At 42.0% G+C, this 16,422-nt stretch overlaps 1 protein-coding gene across 1 annotated transcript in view; it reads right to left on the reverse strand.

Annotated features, from left to right (window-relative positions):
* Positions 1 to 15,594, reverse strand: part of LOC311497186 (F-actin-uncapping protein LRRC16A-like) — a gene marked incomplete at its 5' end in the record, with an annotated part of 67,767 nt that extends 52,173 nt beyond the window's left edge. Inside the window, 2 exons of the mRNA XM_084557374.1 lie at positions 10,984 to 11,081; positions 15,555 to 15,594. Coding sequence (XP_084413500.1) covers positions 10,984 to 11,081; positions 15,555 to 15,594 — 138 coding nt within the window. The remainder of the gene's footprint in view (positions 1 to 10,983; positions 11,082 to 15,554) is intronic.
* Between the last annotated feature and the right edge of the window lie 828 nt (positions 15,595 to 16,422).

Genomic DNA, 16,422 nt, shown 5'->3' on the forward strand with positions numbered 1-16,422 from the left:
ATCAAGCCAATGACCTGAAGCAGGGTCACTTATATTACTAAGACCCTCTCAGTGACAATGACCCTGACCTATGAGATAATGATGATGAATGACTATGGGCGGGACTTGCATGGAGCATGGTTAATGTCTCTCCAGGGAGGCTTTGTAGAGCATTGTGGGCTGGAACAATGTGATAAAAAAAAATTTATTTGGGGCTTGGTGAAGAGTAATACAAGAGATACTCCGCCACTGAAATGCGACGGGGTTGGAACCATCGATTGTATATTTTGTAAAGATGAACAAATCTCATAGATTCTGAAGCTCGCTGTGGTGATTGTGATTATCTTCTTCATGTCTGACTGCCTATCTCCCAGCCCATTCAAAAAAGAGAAAGACATGGAGTACATTGTGTGGCTGGCAGGTGACACCTAATTCTGCTGTAAAGCTGGCCATTTTTACATAGAGGTCTATGGAAACTGACTCACTTCTGGTGCTAGCCTCCTCCACTAACTCTTGAGGGAAATGAGTCTCTTTCAGGCCCTGTTCAGACCTTGCATTAACATGCATCCTGGGCAATCGGATTGCAAGTGACCAGCTCTAGGAAGCTGTGGTCAGACCCGGCATTAAAATGCATCCCCACATCTAATCTCAGTTTTGTGGCCTGTATGCAAATAAACACAAACATCATTTGGGGCGTAGTAGAATATGGATCACCACCTACCACTGTTTCAAAATCAAGAACAGCACTGCTTTGTGTGTGTGCGTCATGTTATTATTTATTGTTCTCCGTCCTGATGTTAGTAAGACCTGCACAAAACTCAGATTATAACTTCAACCCTGGAAGTTTCCATAGTCAACCGGATCTCTGTTAACAAAGGTAAATGAAGACATCCGTGATAGAGGAAACACACTTAACTCCACCCGGCTGGTTATACATCAACATGATCAATAATTAACCGCAAGCGGACACGGCTCTCATACCTAATAAACAAACATCACTTTGGGTGCTTTTCTCTTTTTTGGCGATCGTTTATAATAGCAGACGTGTTTTGTTTTTGTTGTTTTTTTTTTTTCTGACTGAATGAGGCAAAACTCGCTGATGCAAGAGCACCCCCGTAGAGTAAGTGATTTTTGATTTGACTTAGGAAGCACTGTGTATTTGCACTAACAAAGGGATGCGGATACATGTGACCCAGACCACCTCCAAATGTGGTCACAGATCAGATCTTCAATGTGATCTCAATGCGTCCTGGGCGTGTCAACACCTTTACTTTACACTGCACACTTGTGATTCCATCCCCCCCTGCACAGATGTTAACACAAGGTCTGAACAGGGCCCCAGACTAATTGATCATGAGACATGTATCTATTTATCAGTGTGCACTGTGGAAAAGAAGTGTTAATGCTTTGTTTCTCCAAAATTAATTTGCAATCTGTAGCTGTGAAACATCACTCACCCACTGAGAATCACCTCCATGCACAAGGACTTCTAAATGACTTGAGTTCGTTACAGAAACCAAGAAAGAGGCTGAAAGTAAAAACTCCATGACAGCATAGTGTGCTAAAATTAGACACCCTGACTAACTTGAATCAGACAGAGTGTTTTAGTCTCTTGCATCTCATTCAAATGAATGAGGAGACAAGGCATTGCTGTATATCAAGTGAAGCCAAGAATCGTAGCTCAGGAAGATTATTTCCAACTGGAAACGCATATACATTTTGATCTGTGTTTGGGAAGCCACTTTGTATGTCTCACAGCCAGATGGAAGCAAACCTTACCAGGGTTAATTCGGTTTGTGTATTTCCTCTCCCACACCGCAAGTGAGGTAAACTGGAAACTTCAAATCTCCAAACGGCGTGACAGCATGCAGCATTTATTTTTACTTTGAATCAAATATATTTCAGTTTTGAACAGTTTGTTCTGATAAAACAGTGGAATGATGAAAATGGAGGATAATACTTTTGGCTTAAAACCATCATCACTGTCACTTTCACAGTTCACGTCAGTACTGATGTCTGTTGTCTCATGTTTTTGGTCCACATATGAGGCTTTGAGCCAAACTGAACTTAAAGAGCAAAACCATTCATTATTTTTTCTCATTTCCACTTGACCCTGTTTAGACTCAAATCCTAAATTTAAAAGAAAAGCTTCCATAAATGTAAGTGGAAGAGACTTGTCCCTTTGACCAAACACAAAACTGCAGTGCACTGAATAGTAACTGCAGTGTACACACAGCAGGGACACAGTGACCCGTTTGACACATATTTTTCTGCCTGGTTAGCTCTGAATGTCACCCTAATTATGTTAATAACCAGCACAGCATAATGACAGAAAACACAGAGGACCTCGAAGGAGAGGTAGGTATCTAACGAACACAACAAACTCGGGCTGAAACCTTGAGTTACGGGACAGAGGACAGCATTTCTATAATCATGTCCACTCAACCGAGCCGTTCCAGAACGATTCCCAACCACAGAAATGTCAGCTAAAACTAAAAATAGATTCATCCAGGCCGGAAAGACCCCTGTGAGGTCACTGTGTTTTTTGTCAGTCTCTGTCCTGACCACTGATCTCAGACTATAAACACAGAGAGAATGACTTAAGAGGGAAGAAAAACAGCAGGAATCTCTGCGTCATGATTCACCAAGTTGCCAGAAACGGGAACAGAACAGAGGAACTAAATTATTGCTCTCAGTAGAATGGTGCACTTCATTGAAATAGTGATTATATACAAGGCTGTCACTGCATACAAGGAAACCCAAAATACATTTGTAGGTCTGTAGGCTTTTAAAGCTATAGTGAAGGACTTTTACACATAAATGATTATGCTTTACAAATTTGTTCACACAATACTGACAAAGCTTATTGGTGCCGGGCAAATCCGGAGTTTTAAATCTCTTTTCTGTGTTGGTGCACAAGTAGACATGCATTTTACATCAAGCAGCAATGATTGTTTGTCAGAGCTAAGTAGAGGAGCAACCGTAGCAATAGGGACAGATAAGTTTTGGGTGGAAAGGAAGAATAAAATAGGAGCTTCGAAGAGACGTTTCTGATGTTCCAGATGAAAAAAGCCAAGGTTCAGAGGAAGTAATACAGTCTAAAAAGATGAAGAAAGAGAGGACAAATGGGCTTTTATTGATGGCTGAAAAAGCAAATACCATACGCACACATCGACACCGTTTGCAGAAATCATGCCTACGTCCATAAGCAGAACATGCTTACTCGAGTTATGCAATTTCTCTCTGATGAAATAGCTAATGTCGCAAGCCGAGTCACGTGGTAGCCCAGTAGTCAAAACAATCATTCTAAAATTAACCTTATTTCGTATTGCACGTTGCTGTCACGACCTAACACTAATGTACACAGTGGTTTCTCCAAAAGTTTGTTTCTCTGGATTTGAACATTTTTAGAAGAGTTTGGGATTGGAGCACAGGAGTGATAACATCTGTCAATGCAAAAATGCAAAAAATGCTCACATTATAGCTTCACCAACTAGAGGAAATCACTGTAGCATTGTAAACCAACAAGTTGTTGGTTTACAATGAACTGAAAGTAGAAACACACACACAAAAAAAAATATATACTAACGGTCTTTTAGTGTTTTAAAAGGGAATTGAAAAATGTGGAAAATATTTCCTCTGGAGTCTTCAACAGAAAGGTTTCCACACTGCTATCAAAACTTCCTGGACCACTGCTTGTTCCCATGAGAGAACATTACAGGTGATCATGTGGGTGTAAAGAATTGGGTCACTTCCATTTTCCCACTCCCCCTAATGACAGAGCTCAAAGTTAAAGAAAAGGGAGGGAATGTGGGAAACACTTTTTGTTTCTACACTTTGGTCTTGTTCACACTTTATCTGAATGTGATTTCTTCCTTGCAACACTTTCCGATTGTCTCTTTTTACTCGCTCCCTCCTTGCCCTCTGCCCTGAACAATACGTTCCACTGCCCATTTTAAACTCCCGCACCCCCTCCCTCTGCCTTTTCCTCTTCCCCAGGGTGTGTTTGATGGACTGATGTTATTATCTCTACCTCCTTCATGCCCCTGTCTTCAAAGCAGGGAGATGACTGTATCTATCAAGCTTTAGTGTGCTTAAGAGATGCCTCGGGCACTGTAGCGCTCCACTCCCAGACTAAGCAAAGGAGGAAAGCCTTGCGTGTATTTGACAGACAAGCAAATTGATAGTGGAAATAACCATATTCCTCCATTCATTATCTGGGTACTTTACAGAGTAGACAGATGCTCTGCATTGTCTGTAAATAAACTGAGCTCAGGACTATATGTGGCTGTAGTAAACTAAGAAGAGAAGATCTATGTGAAAGGATGTTAAATTTGTTGAGTCTGTGATTTCAAATGATTTACAATGTGGTAAAAATAAATCTGATAGAGATCTGATCTGACATACAACTACATCTTACAATAATGGAAAGACAGGTACTCTGTATTCAATGTAGTTTCTCAAATGTCTGACATGAACTCTCATGGAGTATACAACAGAACAAGCACTTTTTTTAAAACTTAAACGTTGTAAGTCCCCAGAATGTGTGTATTAAAGTTCTGCACACATCCTTGATTCTACTGTGCAACCTTTTCCGAAGAGGCTGTTTTAGTGTATGTTGCTTTAAATGCTAATTGCGGAGGGAGGCTGTATCTTTGCCAGCGCCACGGATACCACGGTAAAAACAAGGTAGGAGAAACTAAATGACTCGTAACAACAACAGAAGAGATCGACACCAGTCAAGGATGGTGCTTATCTCTCTACAAGAACATTCGGAACAAACTGTTGCGGGGATACTTGGAGGGCAACTACCCATTGACTATCCTTAAGAACTACATACCTTCACGTGTCGTTGTTTCTGTCAGCTATAACATTGCCATTAGTAACACTTAAGTGAACACGGAGGTATACAAATGTCACTTAGTTCTGCTCGACAACACTACAACATAACGTTATCATACGGACTCAACAAAACCTGAACCTCACTGTCGGCCCATTTATCGGGGTTTGAATCAATTTGTTTAAGGCTAATGAGTCTTTTGTCAACACTGGTAGCACTAATAGTGCTTTCACAATCATCACTAAAGGTCCCACTTGTACTCGGAAAGGGCCTACTCTGAAGTAGGTGCTAAAATACCCTAAAAATTGGCTCCTCAGAATTACAACCGTTCTCCGTTCTTTTAGTTCCTATACAGAAGTTGATCTTCAGACAGTTGTAGGAACTAGGAAGTAGTTAGTGCAGTCCAAAAGCACCTTGTAAGATACGATACAAATGGATGCACACCTTTTTTCAATTGATAGAGAAAACAAAGAAACAAGGGTATGGTCCAGATTCATATTTTGGTTCTACACACACTGGAGACACACAATTATGTGTATTTTCCATGATTTCAGGGTCTTTGGGGTCCAGATATATCACATTAAACTGACTACAGTGGAACAACCCAAAAACCTAACACGCAGCGACTGGAAAAGACACACTACACGACTTTGTAAACACAACAATATTGTATTTAGAGATTAATGTCACGCCCATAGATGTAGGATCACCTCTAAGCCTCAGTCAACTAAATGAGTCTTCTCAAACATGTACATTTTTACTGCACTACAACCTCTGGTTTATTGGTCATGTTTATTTATTCCCACTTTGTTGTAATTCATAGTAAATATATATTAAGTCATTTCGTTGTTCCATCATTGTCAGGCTTATTTACGTGTGGCTGTTGTTCTCTGACACACTTTACTCTGTCCAAATGTCAGATGTATTTTATAGGCAAGTTAAAAAATGTAAATCATGATGTTTAGTCCTAACAGGTCAGGCACTAAAACAATGAATGCCCCACATTCCAACCACACCAACAGATTTATTGGTTAAACCCTCAGTGACAAATATACCAGTCCATCATTACACACAAATGATTTTTAGAGCGGCCCTTTAAGGTTTTCCTGCATCCTGTTTGTACACTTCTCAGAAACACTTGAAGCCCGCTACTCAATTACAACATCTGATCTCCAAACAATCTGTAAATATATTGTTCTTTCATCGTGTCTGGCATTAGATACAATAACACTCACAGGTTACAGTGGGGCCATGACGTGTTTGTTTTCTTTCTGAGCCACTTCCTTCATAATCGGCCTCTCCAACTCTGCTGCTCTGCAGAACAACAAACAGTGGCTTATGTGTTCAGTTCAGTCGAGCAGAGCGTAGATACTAACTCTGCATCTGCATGAAATACCAGAACCACTCCACTGGAATTCCTCACTTCCCAGTACTGACTCCCACTTCTTTGCATTGTTTATGCACTACTATAGCCTGTGTGTCCAGCTCCCACATGTTGACATTGTTGCCAGAGCCGCGTCAGGATTACCTCAAACTGAGAATTGACTGCAATACACTGTAATAGAAAATGTTCTACAGTATTTTGGGGGAGTTATTCACTACTCCTACGACTGTACACAACAGTTTAAAAAATGTGTGACTTGTGATCACATTAGCATGAAGTTCTTGGCCCACACTTATCTTTACTATCTTTATTTTGATATAAACTACATACTGTAAAGTTTTGTTTCTCTTTTGAAATGACAAAATGTGTCCACAGACAGACAGATAGTGTATAAACACCAGCCAAAGTAATCAAAACTGCCTTTGTGTTGGTTCCTGGCAACAGGGGTTTCCTGGACCATATTTTACCATGATGACACACAGAGGAAAAACAATACCCGTCACACTGTCACAGCTGGTAATTATTTCCAATTCAACTTAAAACCAGGGTCACTTGGTTTCACTTTCGGTGACATGAAATAAATGAAGAGTGTGTGCTGCCTTCTATTTGCAGATCGTTGAGGATCAGTAAAGAAAGAGAGACATTTAAACCTATGGTCAGTGGGAAGTCTACTTCCGGGATTTGAAAGTCGGATTAGTTCCAAACACTGTCATTTGGGCGTTCGACCTCATTCATTTACATTGCTGCGAGTTGAGTTGTTCCAGAGCTAAGCTGCTGAAATATCAACCTCTTTTGAATTGTCAACTGTCTATATTGTGTCAGAGGGCCTTTGCGATGCTTATACTGGTCTTCATTTGTATATGCACAGCGTAATTATTTATATTTTATCTTGGTTGTTTCAACCAATTTTCGAGCATTGCCTGCTAGCCTGCTAATTAGCCAGCGTGACTTCCCCTGCTGTGAAGGTAGTTCGGTAATGAATCGCCACCACCTTTATAGCAACTTTTATTTAATTGAATTTTGGGATATACTAACTTTTAATTATGTGACGTGTTGGCTGTACTTAATTTGTTGTACTGTTCCTGTTCCATGTTCACTTGGCTAGTGTACAATTTGCCCAGCGCTACTTGCTGATGCTTGATGAGATGCTGATAGATTGCTATCCCATGCCATGAGCTCGTGATCAGGGTATGTCAAGGCATTGTCGTGACTCGTGATTTGAGCGAGGGTTATTTAATTAGGAATGACGGGAATTTTAGGACTGGCGAGTTTGGCGTTGTGGTCCTGGGGGTGGCCACTCATCAGAAGAAGTGAGCTATAGCTTCTAGGCGAATTCTGAACGGACCGCCATGGCAGACCTCTTTGCGTTATCATGAAGGTAGGCTAATAGCTGAATCGGAATTTATAAGCAAAATCACGGGAATCAATAGTCTAATACAGCCCAGTTGTGCTCAAATGAATATCATGAGACGTCTACCATCAGATGAATGATATGGAAAAGTTAAGTTAGAGCCTCTAAAGCCAGTGCTACTACCCATGCGAACATGAACACTAAGCTTTTCTCTCCATGTAGCCTAAAACTTATCTAAGTAAGTTTTTCGTTGTCACCCTGCCTCTCCAAATGCAAAACTGACATTAACAAAAATGCAATAATGTAATAACAGCTGAAAAAGTACGTGGGTGTGTGTTTTATTTTATATTTACCGTTCAATAATGCAATCGCTGCTGTCTGTCCCATAGAAGAACATGACAGCCAGCGCATGTTTTGGAACTAATTGGGTTTACATGAACCACGTGACAGCCATAGCGGCGACATCAAAGAGTGTCGCAACTCTCTCTCTCTCTATGGCACTGGCAGAGACATGTGGGCCAGATTTGGCTTGAAGCCGGCACAGGTGGCGTTCAGTCGGCACTGGCATACGGCATGTGAACCGGACATGGCCCAGATGCGGCAAAGGCGGCACTGTCTTGACTCCGGCAGACAGATGTGGGCCACTTGTGGAGTGCCGAATTCGGCCCACATACCAGCTTAGACCTCTGGGCCACATATGTGAGGCCGGACTCATCCCACCCTTAAAGTTATTTTTCGATATTTTTGAGTGAGTTGTTGTTTAACATCACAGATTTAATAAAAATAAATAAATAAAATATTCTTATGATATATTATCGATGTCAATCAAAATCAACTATCACCCTCAACAATAGCGTTCTTGTCGAAACAGGACAGATATGGCAAAACTGCTCCTCAAAAGTGAAGCCAAAGCAAGTAGAGCTCCCTCTGGTGACTGGCTGCAATATAGGTCTTAAGCTCCACCCCCTCCATGTAAGTGGGTGGTACTTGGGAAAAACTGAAACACTAAAACGCACATCAAATTTTTTTTTTTCAAGGATGCTTTCTGTCATTTTAGGTGGTTAATATAATGTTGATGCATGTTCGAGTGGCAATTCTTTGGATAAGTTTCGTTTTAGTTAGTTATTTGACGCTATAGAAACAGGATGTGACATAATGGCGACTACCAGTTGCCATGCCAACCGCTCCATAAAGCTGGGGCCGTGAGAGTTGGTGCAGCTCGTATCCCCGGGAAAATATCGTCAGTTTGGCCAATGCAAGGAAGACATTGTCCATATTTATACAGTCTATGGTTTCACCAATCAGGCGTATCAACAATAATCACATGACTCGGTTTCACCAATAAGACATAGCCATTCAGTCACATGACCACACACAAGCTAGCATGACCACATGAACAATGGCAGAGGTATCTGTCTCCAAAGCTAAAAATGAAGAGGATAAACACCCCTGGCCTCACATACCAAAATAAAAAGTGAAAAAGTGAGATATGGAAATTTGTGTTTCTTGTGAACCACTGTGATTTTCACTGTGAACTCCACAGCTTTGGTTACAGTTACTAAAATGCAGGTAACATAAGAATAAGAGCCAGAATAAGACGGTTGTTAATAAATACTTTCTTTTTTTTTGGTAGTAAACTAGAGCTCTGGTAAATATTGGTAATCTGTATTTCACAACCGAAACAAAGAAGATCACACAGAGCTTAAAATGAATGTTGCTGTACACCTCCATATCTCCATACCCATATTATCCTTCCCAATATAACCCTGGTGGCTCCAGATTCCAGCAGTAATGATGTGTCTGCACTTCGTCATTACATTACATAAACTGACATGTGCAATTTTCTTGCAGAGGAACTTATCCCCTCCTGCTAGTTCTCACCTCAGCGTGCTCCCAGATCATTTAGCAAGATGTGACGGAGAGGCTCAACACTCCTGTCTCTCACCTCTCTCTTTTTCTCTGCTCGTGTCCTTAAATGACTCCTACAGCGTATAATTTAAAGTCCTAACATAGCCACACGTGCCCGGTGGAGAAAAAGTCTCACATTATAGGGCTAAAGTCTTGGCTGTGTACGACTATTCTCAAAGCCTTTAAAAAGTCCTCTTTCTCCTGCTTGTCTATTCCACACAGAGCTGTATAACTAAAGGCTCCCAATCCCACTGAGAGCTGTATGACTAAAAGGCTCTTGTCGTTTTCACTCACAGCCACACATATTAAACGTTCACGGCAACTCAAGTTCTTTCCGTATCAGCCATCAAACTTTATGGACCCTGCCCACGTACTGATTTACTGAAGGAACTGCTTGGTCTTAACTATCTTCAGCTTCTTATCTGTGTTCCTCCCCAAAAGGGCCAATATGCATTTTTAATGATCTACCAGGTATTAATTATTTAGCAGTCAGTGGATTTAGTGCTCCAGAAGTTAATGGTCCGAGCTGCTTTTTCCACAGGACTAGCAGACACACCGAAGGCTGGTGTATCTACACAGTCAGGGCTGTGACTGGGTGAACGGCCTATTTGACCAATGCGTCCAAATTTAGCGGCCGATTTTAGAGCTTCACTTAGGCTAGACAAGTTTTGAAATAGAAGTCTGAAATTCTCCGAGAGGGAGAGGCTATACAAGGTGAAAAGAAAAGACGCATACCGGGAAGCGAGTGCATCAAAATCCTTCTTGGAGTTTTAACCTCGGTCAAATCTGAACAAACAGACATAATACACAGTGACTTGCACTCTCTGGATCTATCCTTAGCTCCGATATGCAACATAAATAAATATTAATTGAATTGGAAGTCCTTCTGTGACTTTCCTGGAATCTAATCTTAAGCACCACAGTCATCAAGTAATACTCCAAACAAGAACTGCCAATTCAGCATAGTTTAAATTGAGATAACAGAGCCAAAATGTTGACAAATGTTACAGTAAAGGTGCAGCCCGTAACATTACTCCCTCAGTCTGAGTCACCAAACCCTGATAAATCATTAGCCATTCAGCTCTCGTGCAACACTTTCTTGTGCAGTCTTTGAACATTGGCTAAAAATCCCTACAGAGAAAATCACACGACCCAGATACAGAGAAGCACTGTTCTGGCAATTATTTATAAAATACTCTGAATGTGACCAAAGACTACAATGCTTTTGAAATTTTCCAATTACGACATCCCTATACCTCTCTACTTTTCGTTTGCAGGAAATTACCCCAAAATCAAAGTGCTGAACTGAACCTCGAAAAGACAGGAGTGTCGGTGATGTTTCACCATGCAAGTTAAACATAAAAGAACACCTTTCAATTGTTAAAGACAATCGCGAGAAAAGGTTTGATGTTAAAAAGAGAAAACCGTAACCCTGAACAATTGTGAGAAATTAGGAAGAAAACGAAAGACAAAGATTTTCTTAATGAACAGGTAGCTTGAGAGCAGAAGGAGTTGACTCACCAGGACTCTGTTTTCCATCTTGTCTCCTTTGATCTCCAGTTTGACTCTCTTCCTCAGAGACAACTTCACCTTCCTTCCCACCGCATCCCTCACGCTCTCTACACAAAGAGAGGGAGAAGAGAAAAGAAACAAGCGGAGATTCAGACTCAAGTGAAAATTTTGGCAAGATGTGTTAATCTGAGTTAAGAGAAGATTTTAAAGTATTAACACAGTCCCATCAAGTTGTGACAGAATGTCATACGTTTTGCTTCCAACAGCTTACAGAGCTGATTAAAAAAACGCATCTGGGTCCTATGGGTTGAGCGGAGGGGCCTCTGTGGATCAGGTTTGTTCAAGCGCATCCCACAGACACTTGAGCAGTTTGGGATTTAGTGAATTTGGCGACCAGGACCTTCTGCTGTTCTTCATGTTTTTTGAGTTGTTCCTAAACCGTTTATGTGTGTGTGCCTGTGTCAGGCTGCATCCTGCTGGGGATGGCTGCTGCCATCAAGGAGTGTCATTGCTATGGGGTCTAGGAGCCTGGTCTGGTCTAGGTGGGTGGTGCATGTCTAAGTAACATCCACAGGTCCAAAAGCTTCCCAGCAGAACACTGCAGCAAAGCCTTTCCACATGTTTTCTGTTTTTGTTCCTCTAATCATTATTTTGACATACTCCTTAAAAGAAAATCAAGAAAACTGTCAGATTAAACATAAACACACAGCTATATGCAAAGTGTGTGTTGATTGTTGCCCATCAAGCCAACAGCCAACCATTGGTCAGTGCTGAGGTCTGTGTGAGCATCTGTGGCCCTAGATTTTGCTGTGTGTGCTGCACCACTGGCACCGGTTGCACCCTCGTTGGCGGATTTTCCAATGACTAAGCTTGACTTAGCAAGTGGAATTGACCGCAGAGCCTGTTAGTAGAGCACTGCCTCTGATTGGCGGTTCAGCTTGGTGAATCGATAAAATCAAGAAATAGAAAACAGAAGTGCCGAAAGTCAGTGCAAAGCGCGCACACACAGAGCGCTCTCTTCTCGCTTTTGTGTTTTCACCTCATCTGGAAATTTTCATACGCATAATTCAGGCAGCTTTTGAGGGACAACCATTAGTTTGTAGCTTTTCTCAATATGCTTTTTTTTTTGTCTGTACTTGTTTTCTTGTGGACTTGTGAAACGCCATTACTCACTGGCCAAGAATTGTTCCAATTTACTGCATCTGACTAAGTACAGTGCAAATACCTGGATGTGTTCTTACCCCACCCGTGTTATCAAGGAGACACTGGGAAATATCTTGGACTTTGGACAGCCAGGTATCCCAGAATGCGTTTCACGGGCCTCATCAAGAACACTGCTGCTCCTCCCATCCTCAAGACTTTGCAGGTCAGAAGTGAACTTGTCCAAACTTCCAGATACACAAGTCTGAAGTTTGTATACTTGTTATTTAGAAACACGGCTAGATTCCTAGCGTCCTAGCTCTTCCCGTTTCCGTTTATGAATGACAAATGCTGGTCTTCCAAAACATACATGCTACTTGGCTGTAGTCTCTGCGGTGAGTTCAAGTGCAGTTTTTTTGGTCCGAACACAGACGACGTAACTGTTCTGATGTCAGTTTGGCGTGTCTGGGCCTTTAGAGAGCACAAGTGGGTCACCCACCTCTCCACACTGCTCATTCACCTAACACACAGCAGCTGACACACTCTGTGCCGATGCGTCTGAAATAGACAGGGATTCTGTGTGTGTACATCTGCGCTGGCATGCATGTATCCTCGCCTACGGGCTTCCTCACACTATCATCAGATCAAAGTGAAACTAATAATTAGGCGCTGTGCAAAACTGTTCATCTGCCAGCCTTGAGGTTCCTACATAAACCGCTGGAAACGTGCACAGTTTCCTTCTCCAGCACATCTACGGCTATAGCACAGAGACCCGAGAGTCAAAGAGATGTCTCTTGTGGGTTTCTACACAAAATGAGGCCTTGTATGTTTTAATGAGCCTGGGCAGTTTTTTTTTTTTTTTGTCTCGTGCTGAAGAAATCTGCTGCCAGACCCTCATATATCATTGTCGCGCTCACTTATAAGGACTGCGACAGGGGTGCATATTTTACGAGCCAGCTGTGTTTGTATTCGGCACTGGGTCACACCAGTTAGAATTTCCAGTGGGGACTCGTGTGGAAGGTGGGGAAATGAGAGACCTATGGCCCTGTAAAAGCTCAAACAAACAATTCACAAGCCCATAAAGTCACTCCCCTGTTAACTGACCCAGAGCCAAAACGTGATCCATCTCTTGGTGACGTAACAGTGCTCAATTTTCGGCTTCCAGCTACAGAGAGCGCATGAGGTGTGAAACATAAAGTCAATATATATTAAATTAGAGATGAATACTAGACCAGGATAACCAATCGGTTCATTATGTGTCCCGTAAAACAGATGTTTTCTCCCTCTTTTTAAGCACTTTATATGTGCCAATAATGTAGCCGCTCTGAATCATCCCAATATTAGTGTGTCTGCAACAAAACCAATTTAAAATCTTTGATGGCAATCTGCTTTTGCTGCTACAAATATCAGCATCACTCCTATTTTCCACAAAGATCTCTCTCACTTCATTACATCTCTCTCGAAAACAGAAACCAGGATTCATTCAGGATGACGAATATAAACATGCTGAGCACACACAGAGAGCAAATTCTTTCTTCACTGTTCATGCAGCAGTACAACGCACTTTTCTCTGTTTTGACAGAGCATGACACTAATAGCTGCTCGGAGGACTCTCGCTGAACTCTGACAGGTAATTGGGCTAAACTCCAAAAAGATTCCACGGAAATCACATCATTTGTTTGTCTGCTTGCTTCCCTTGATCTTGCAAGCGTTTTATTATGTTTCAGTGAGAGATCATTTATTTTAGCACACGAGCTCAGATTCTGAATGTTCTTAATGCTCCATGTCGGCCCCTCCGAAAGCTGAATGCTTTTACATCCCGAGCTAATCCCATGCTGCTTATTAATGACGAGCAGATATCGTTAAAATACACACAACGCAACACGTCCTGTAAGTCAGCAGAGAAGAACCAGATCTTGTCCAAGACCGTTCCATCTGCAGCAATTACTTCTATGGGATAGATGCCAAGAGAAATAGTGCATGATGCTGCTGAATCACCGGCACCAGTACATGTTTCCAACAATGACTGGTTATATTCTCATCCAGACAACACCTCATGACACAGGATAATGACAAACCAAATTCCCTGGGCAAAATGTGCAGACTCGGGTCAGTTAGTCGGCAAAAGTCAGGAATATTCTCTCCGAGGAGGTGGAAATGCAACGAACATTTGCAGAGAATGAGCTGACTCAATGTCTGAGTTACAGTATTAGATCATTAAAAATCTCTGCTTCCTGGAAAATACACTATTTAAATACATGTCTAGCCCGTCCCATTACTCAAATCAGACCATCAAGTATTAAAATGCCTTCACCAAATGATTATCTGGATATTTCCTAAACCCACAGTGTCCACAGGGAAACATATTCTGAACCAATAGTGAATCAGCCGTAACACACCCAAACATTGTTAAAAAAACAAACAAAAAAACACTATATTTAAGATTCTCCCTGTCTTCATAAAGACGAGTCAGGCTGAAATTCGGGCAAATGTGCATGAAATAAACTGAAACTGTATTTATTTTCTTCACTAAACATCATGAGTACAATTTAACGCCAAGAGGCAGAAATTCTAACATCAAACTGAGCAAAAAGGGGTTCCTCTGTCCAACTGGGCCACATAACACAAAAAAATAACATGATTCTTTTGTCAATGTGTGGACGCAAATGCTCCATACTTCAATATAAGTGGCTGGTTGAAATGTTCAGTGACTCGGTGAATAAAACATGTCCGACCAAGCGACTTCATGACCTAACATTTTCCCCATCTTCCTCTGTGACGTTCTCTCTTTGGGTCTCTTACAGAAGAAGAAACAGCCCTAAAGGAGAATATAGGCTTTTGTGTGGGAGATTGAAGAAGAGACAGCTTGCGCTTATCCAACATTACACAGAGGCGTTAAAAACTGAACTAGTTTCTCCAAACAAAGAGAGCCTGAGCTGCAAACAGTCTGCCGGACTCGAAGGTTTGTCCACAAATAAGTAAAAAGAGAGAGGAGCAGGAGAGTGTTAAAGTCCAGGACACAGATGGAAGAGTGGACCAGGATTACGTCTGACAGGTTGACCACTCATGTCTAAACAATTTCTCCCTAATATAGACTGCAGTCCACATAACATTAACAGTGCAAGTACTTTGTGGCTCCATGTATAAACAGCTAGAAGCTATTACAGTCTCATAATGTAAAGTCTGTTTACACTGTAGCCTGTGTGTGTTTCAGGGACCCTACACTGATAAAAGAGCTGCTAATTATCACAATAAAAACTGGTCCTACAGACATGATGTCTGGATGTTAGTATATTAGTTTATCTGCATTGGATGAATATAATAAACTAAATGGATACAATGGACACCCAGAGCACATGCAGGCTGTTAGTCAGCAGCATGACTGAGGCTGTATCAGTGATTGTTCCAGTCTGGACACATGGCCACAAATCTGTTCTTACCCAGAAGCTCTTTGGGGACCTCTGACACTTCCTCGCTCATTTTGCTGACGATTAAATCCAAATCCAACGACAGGAATCCAGTCAACACATCCACACGCCTCAAAATACGAGGAAAATTAGGAGGAGACACAGAGGGGAAGTGTCAGGTGGTGCTGCCGCCGCCGCCGGTGCGTTTCTCCCGGTTACATGCTCCTCTCCTCCTCTCGCGGTGTCCGGACAATGTATCCGCCTTTATGTGAGTGCATCTCGTTACGGTTTAATTAAACGGCGTGGGGCTGAAGAGAGTGTATGGTGAAATATATATATATAAAAAAAAAAACACAGCTAGAGTCCTTTTAAAATCATCTTGAAACCCGGCTGGCTGCGCACTCTGAGGAGATGAAAAGACCACTGCGAGTCACGCACATCCTCAGTGGCCGCGCTCCTACCGTAAAGCTGTCGGTAATACAGTAGCAGGCAGCCAATAGAGGGAAACCGGGCCCCTCCCCGCTCGGTGATGCGACAGCCCAGGGAGCCGATGCGATGCTGGGGCGGTGTGGCGTGGCAGGAGGGGGCGGTGGTGACGGTGGTGACAGACTGATATTAATGAGCTGGATTCAGCAGCGGCTCCTGTGAACCAGCGACATCTAGCGGTGCTAGCGGGCGTCACAGGTCAATGCGTGTGAATATATACATTATTGTCTTTCTCAGTGTAAATGTGGCCTTAATGTACAGGCTTCTACTATAATTAGCATAAGAAGAAGAAGAAGAAGAAGAAGGTCATTACATAAATATACGTGTCTGAGGGTCAATGTTCAGAGAGGCCTACGCTTTCAATACACTCTCAAAATTTGACTCCAGTAATACCCATTTAAATGGGATACAGGTA

Source organism: Chelon labrosus (assembly GCF_963514085.1).
Source record: "Chelon labrosus genome assembly, chromosome: 12".
In the NCBI taxonomy this organism is placed as follows: Eukaryota; Metazoa; Chordata; class Actinopteri; order Mugiliformes; family Mugilidae; genus Chelon; species Chelon labrosus.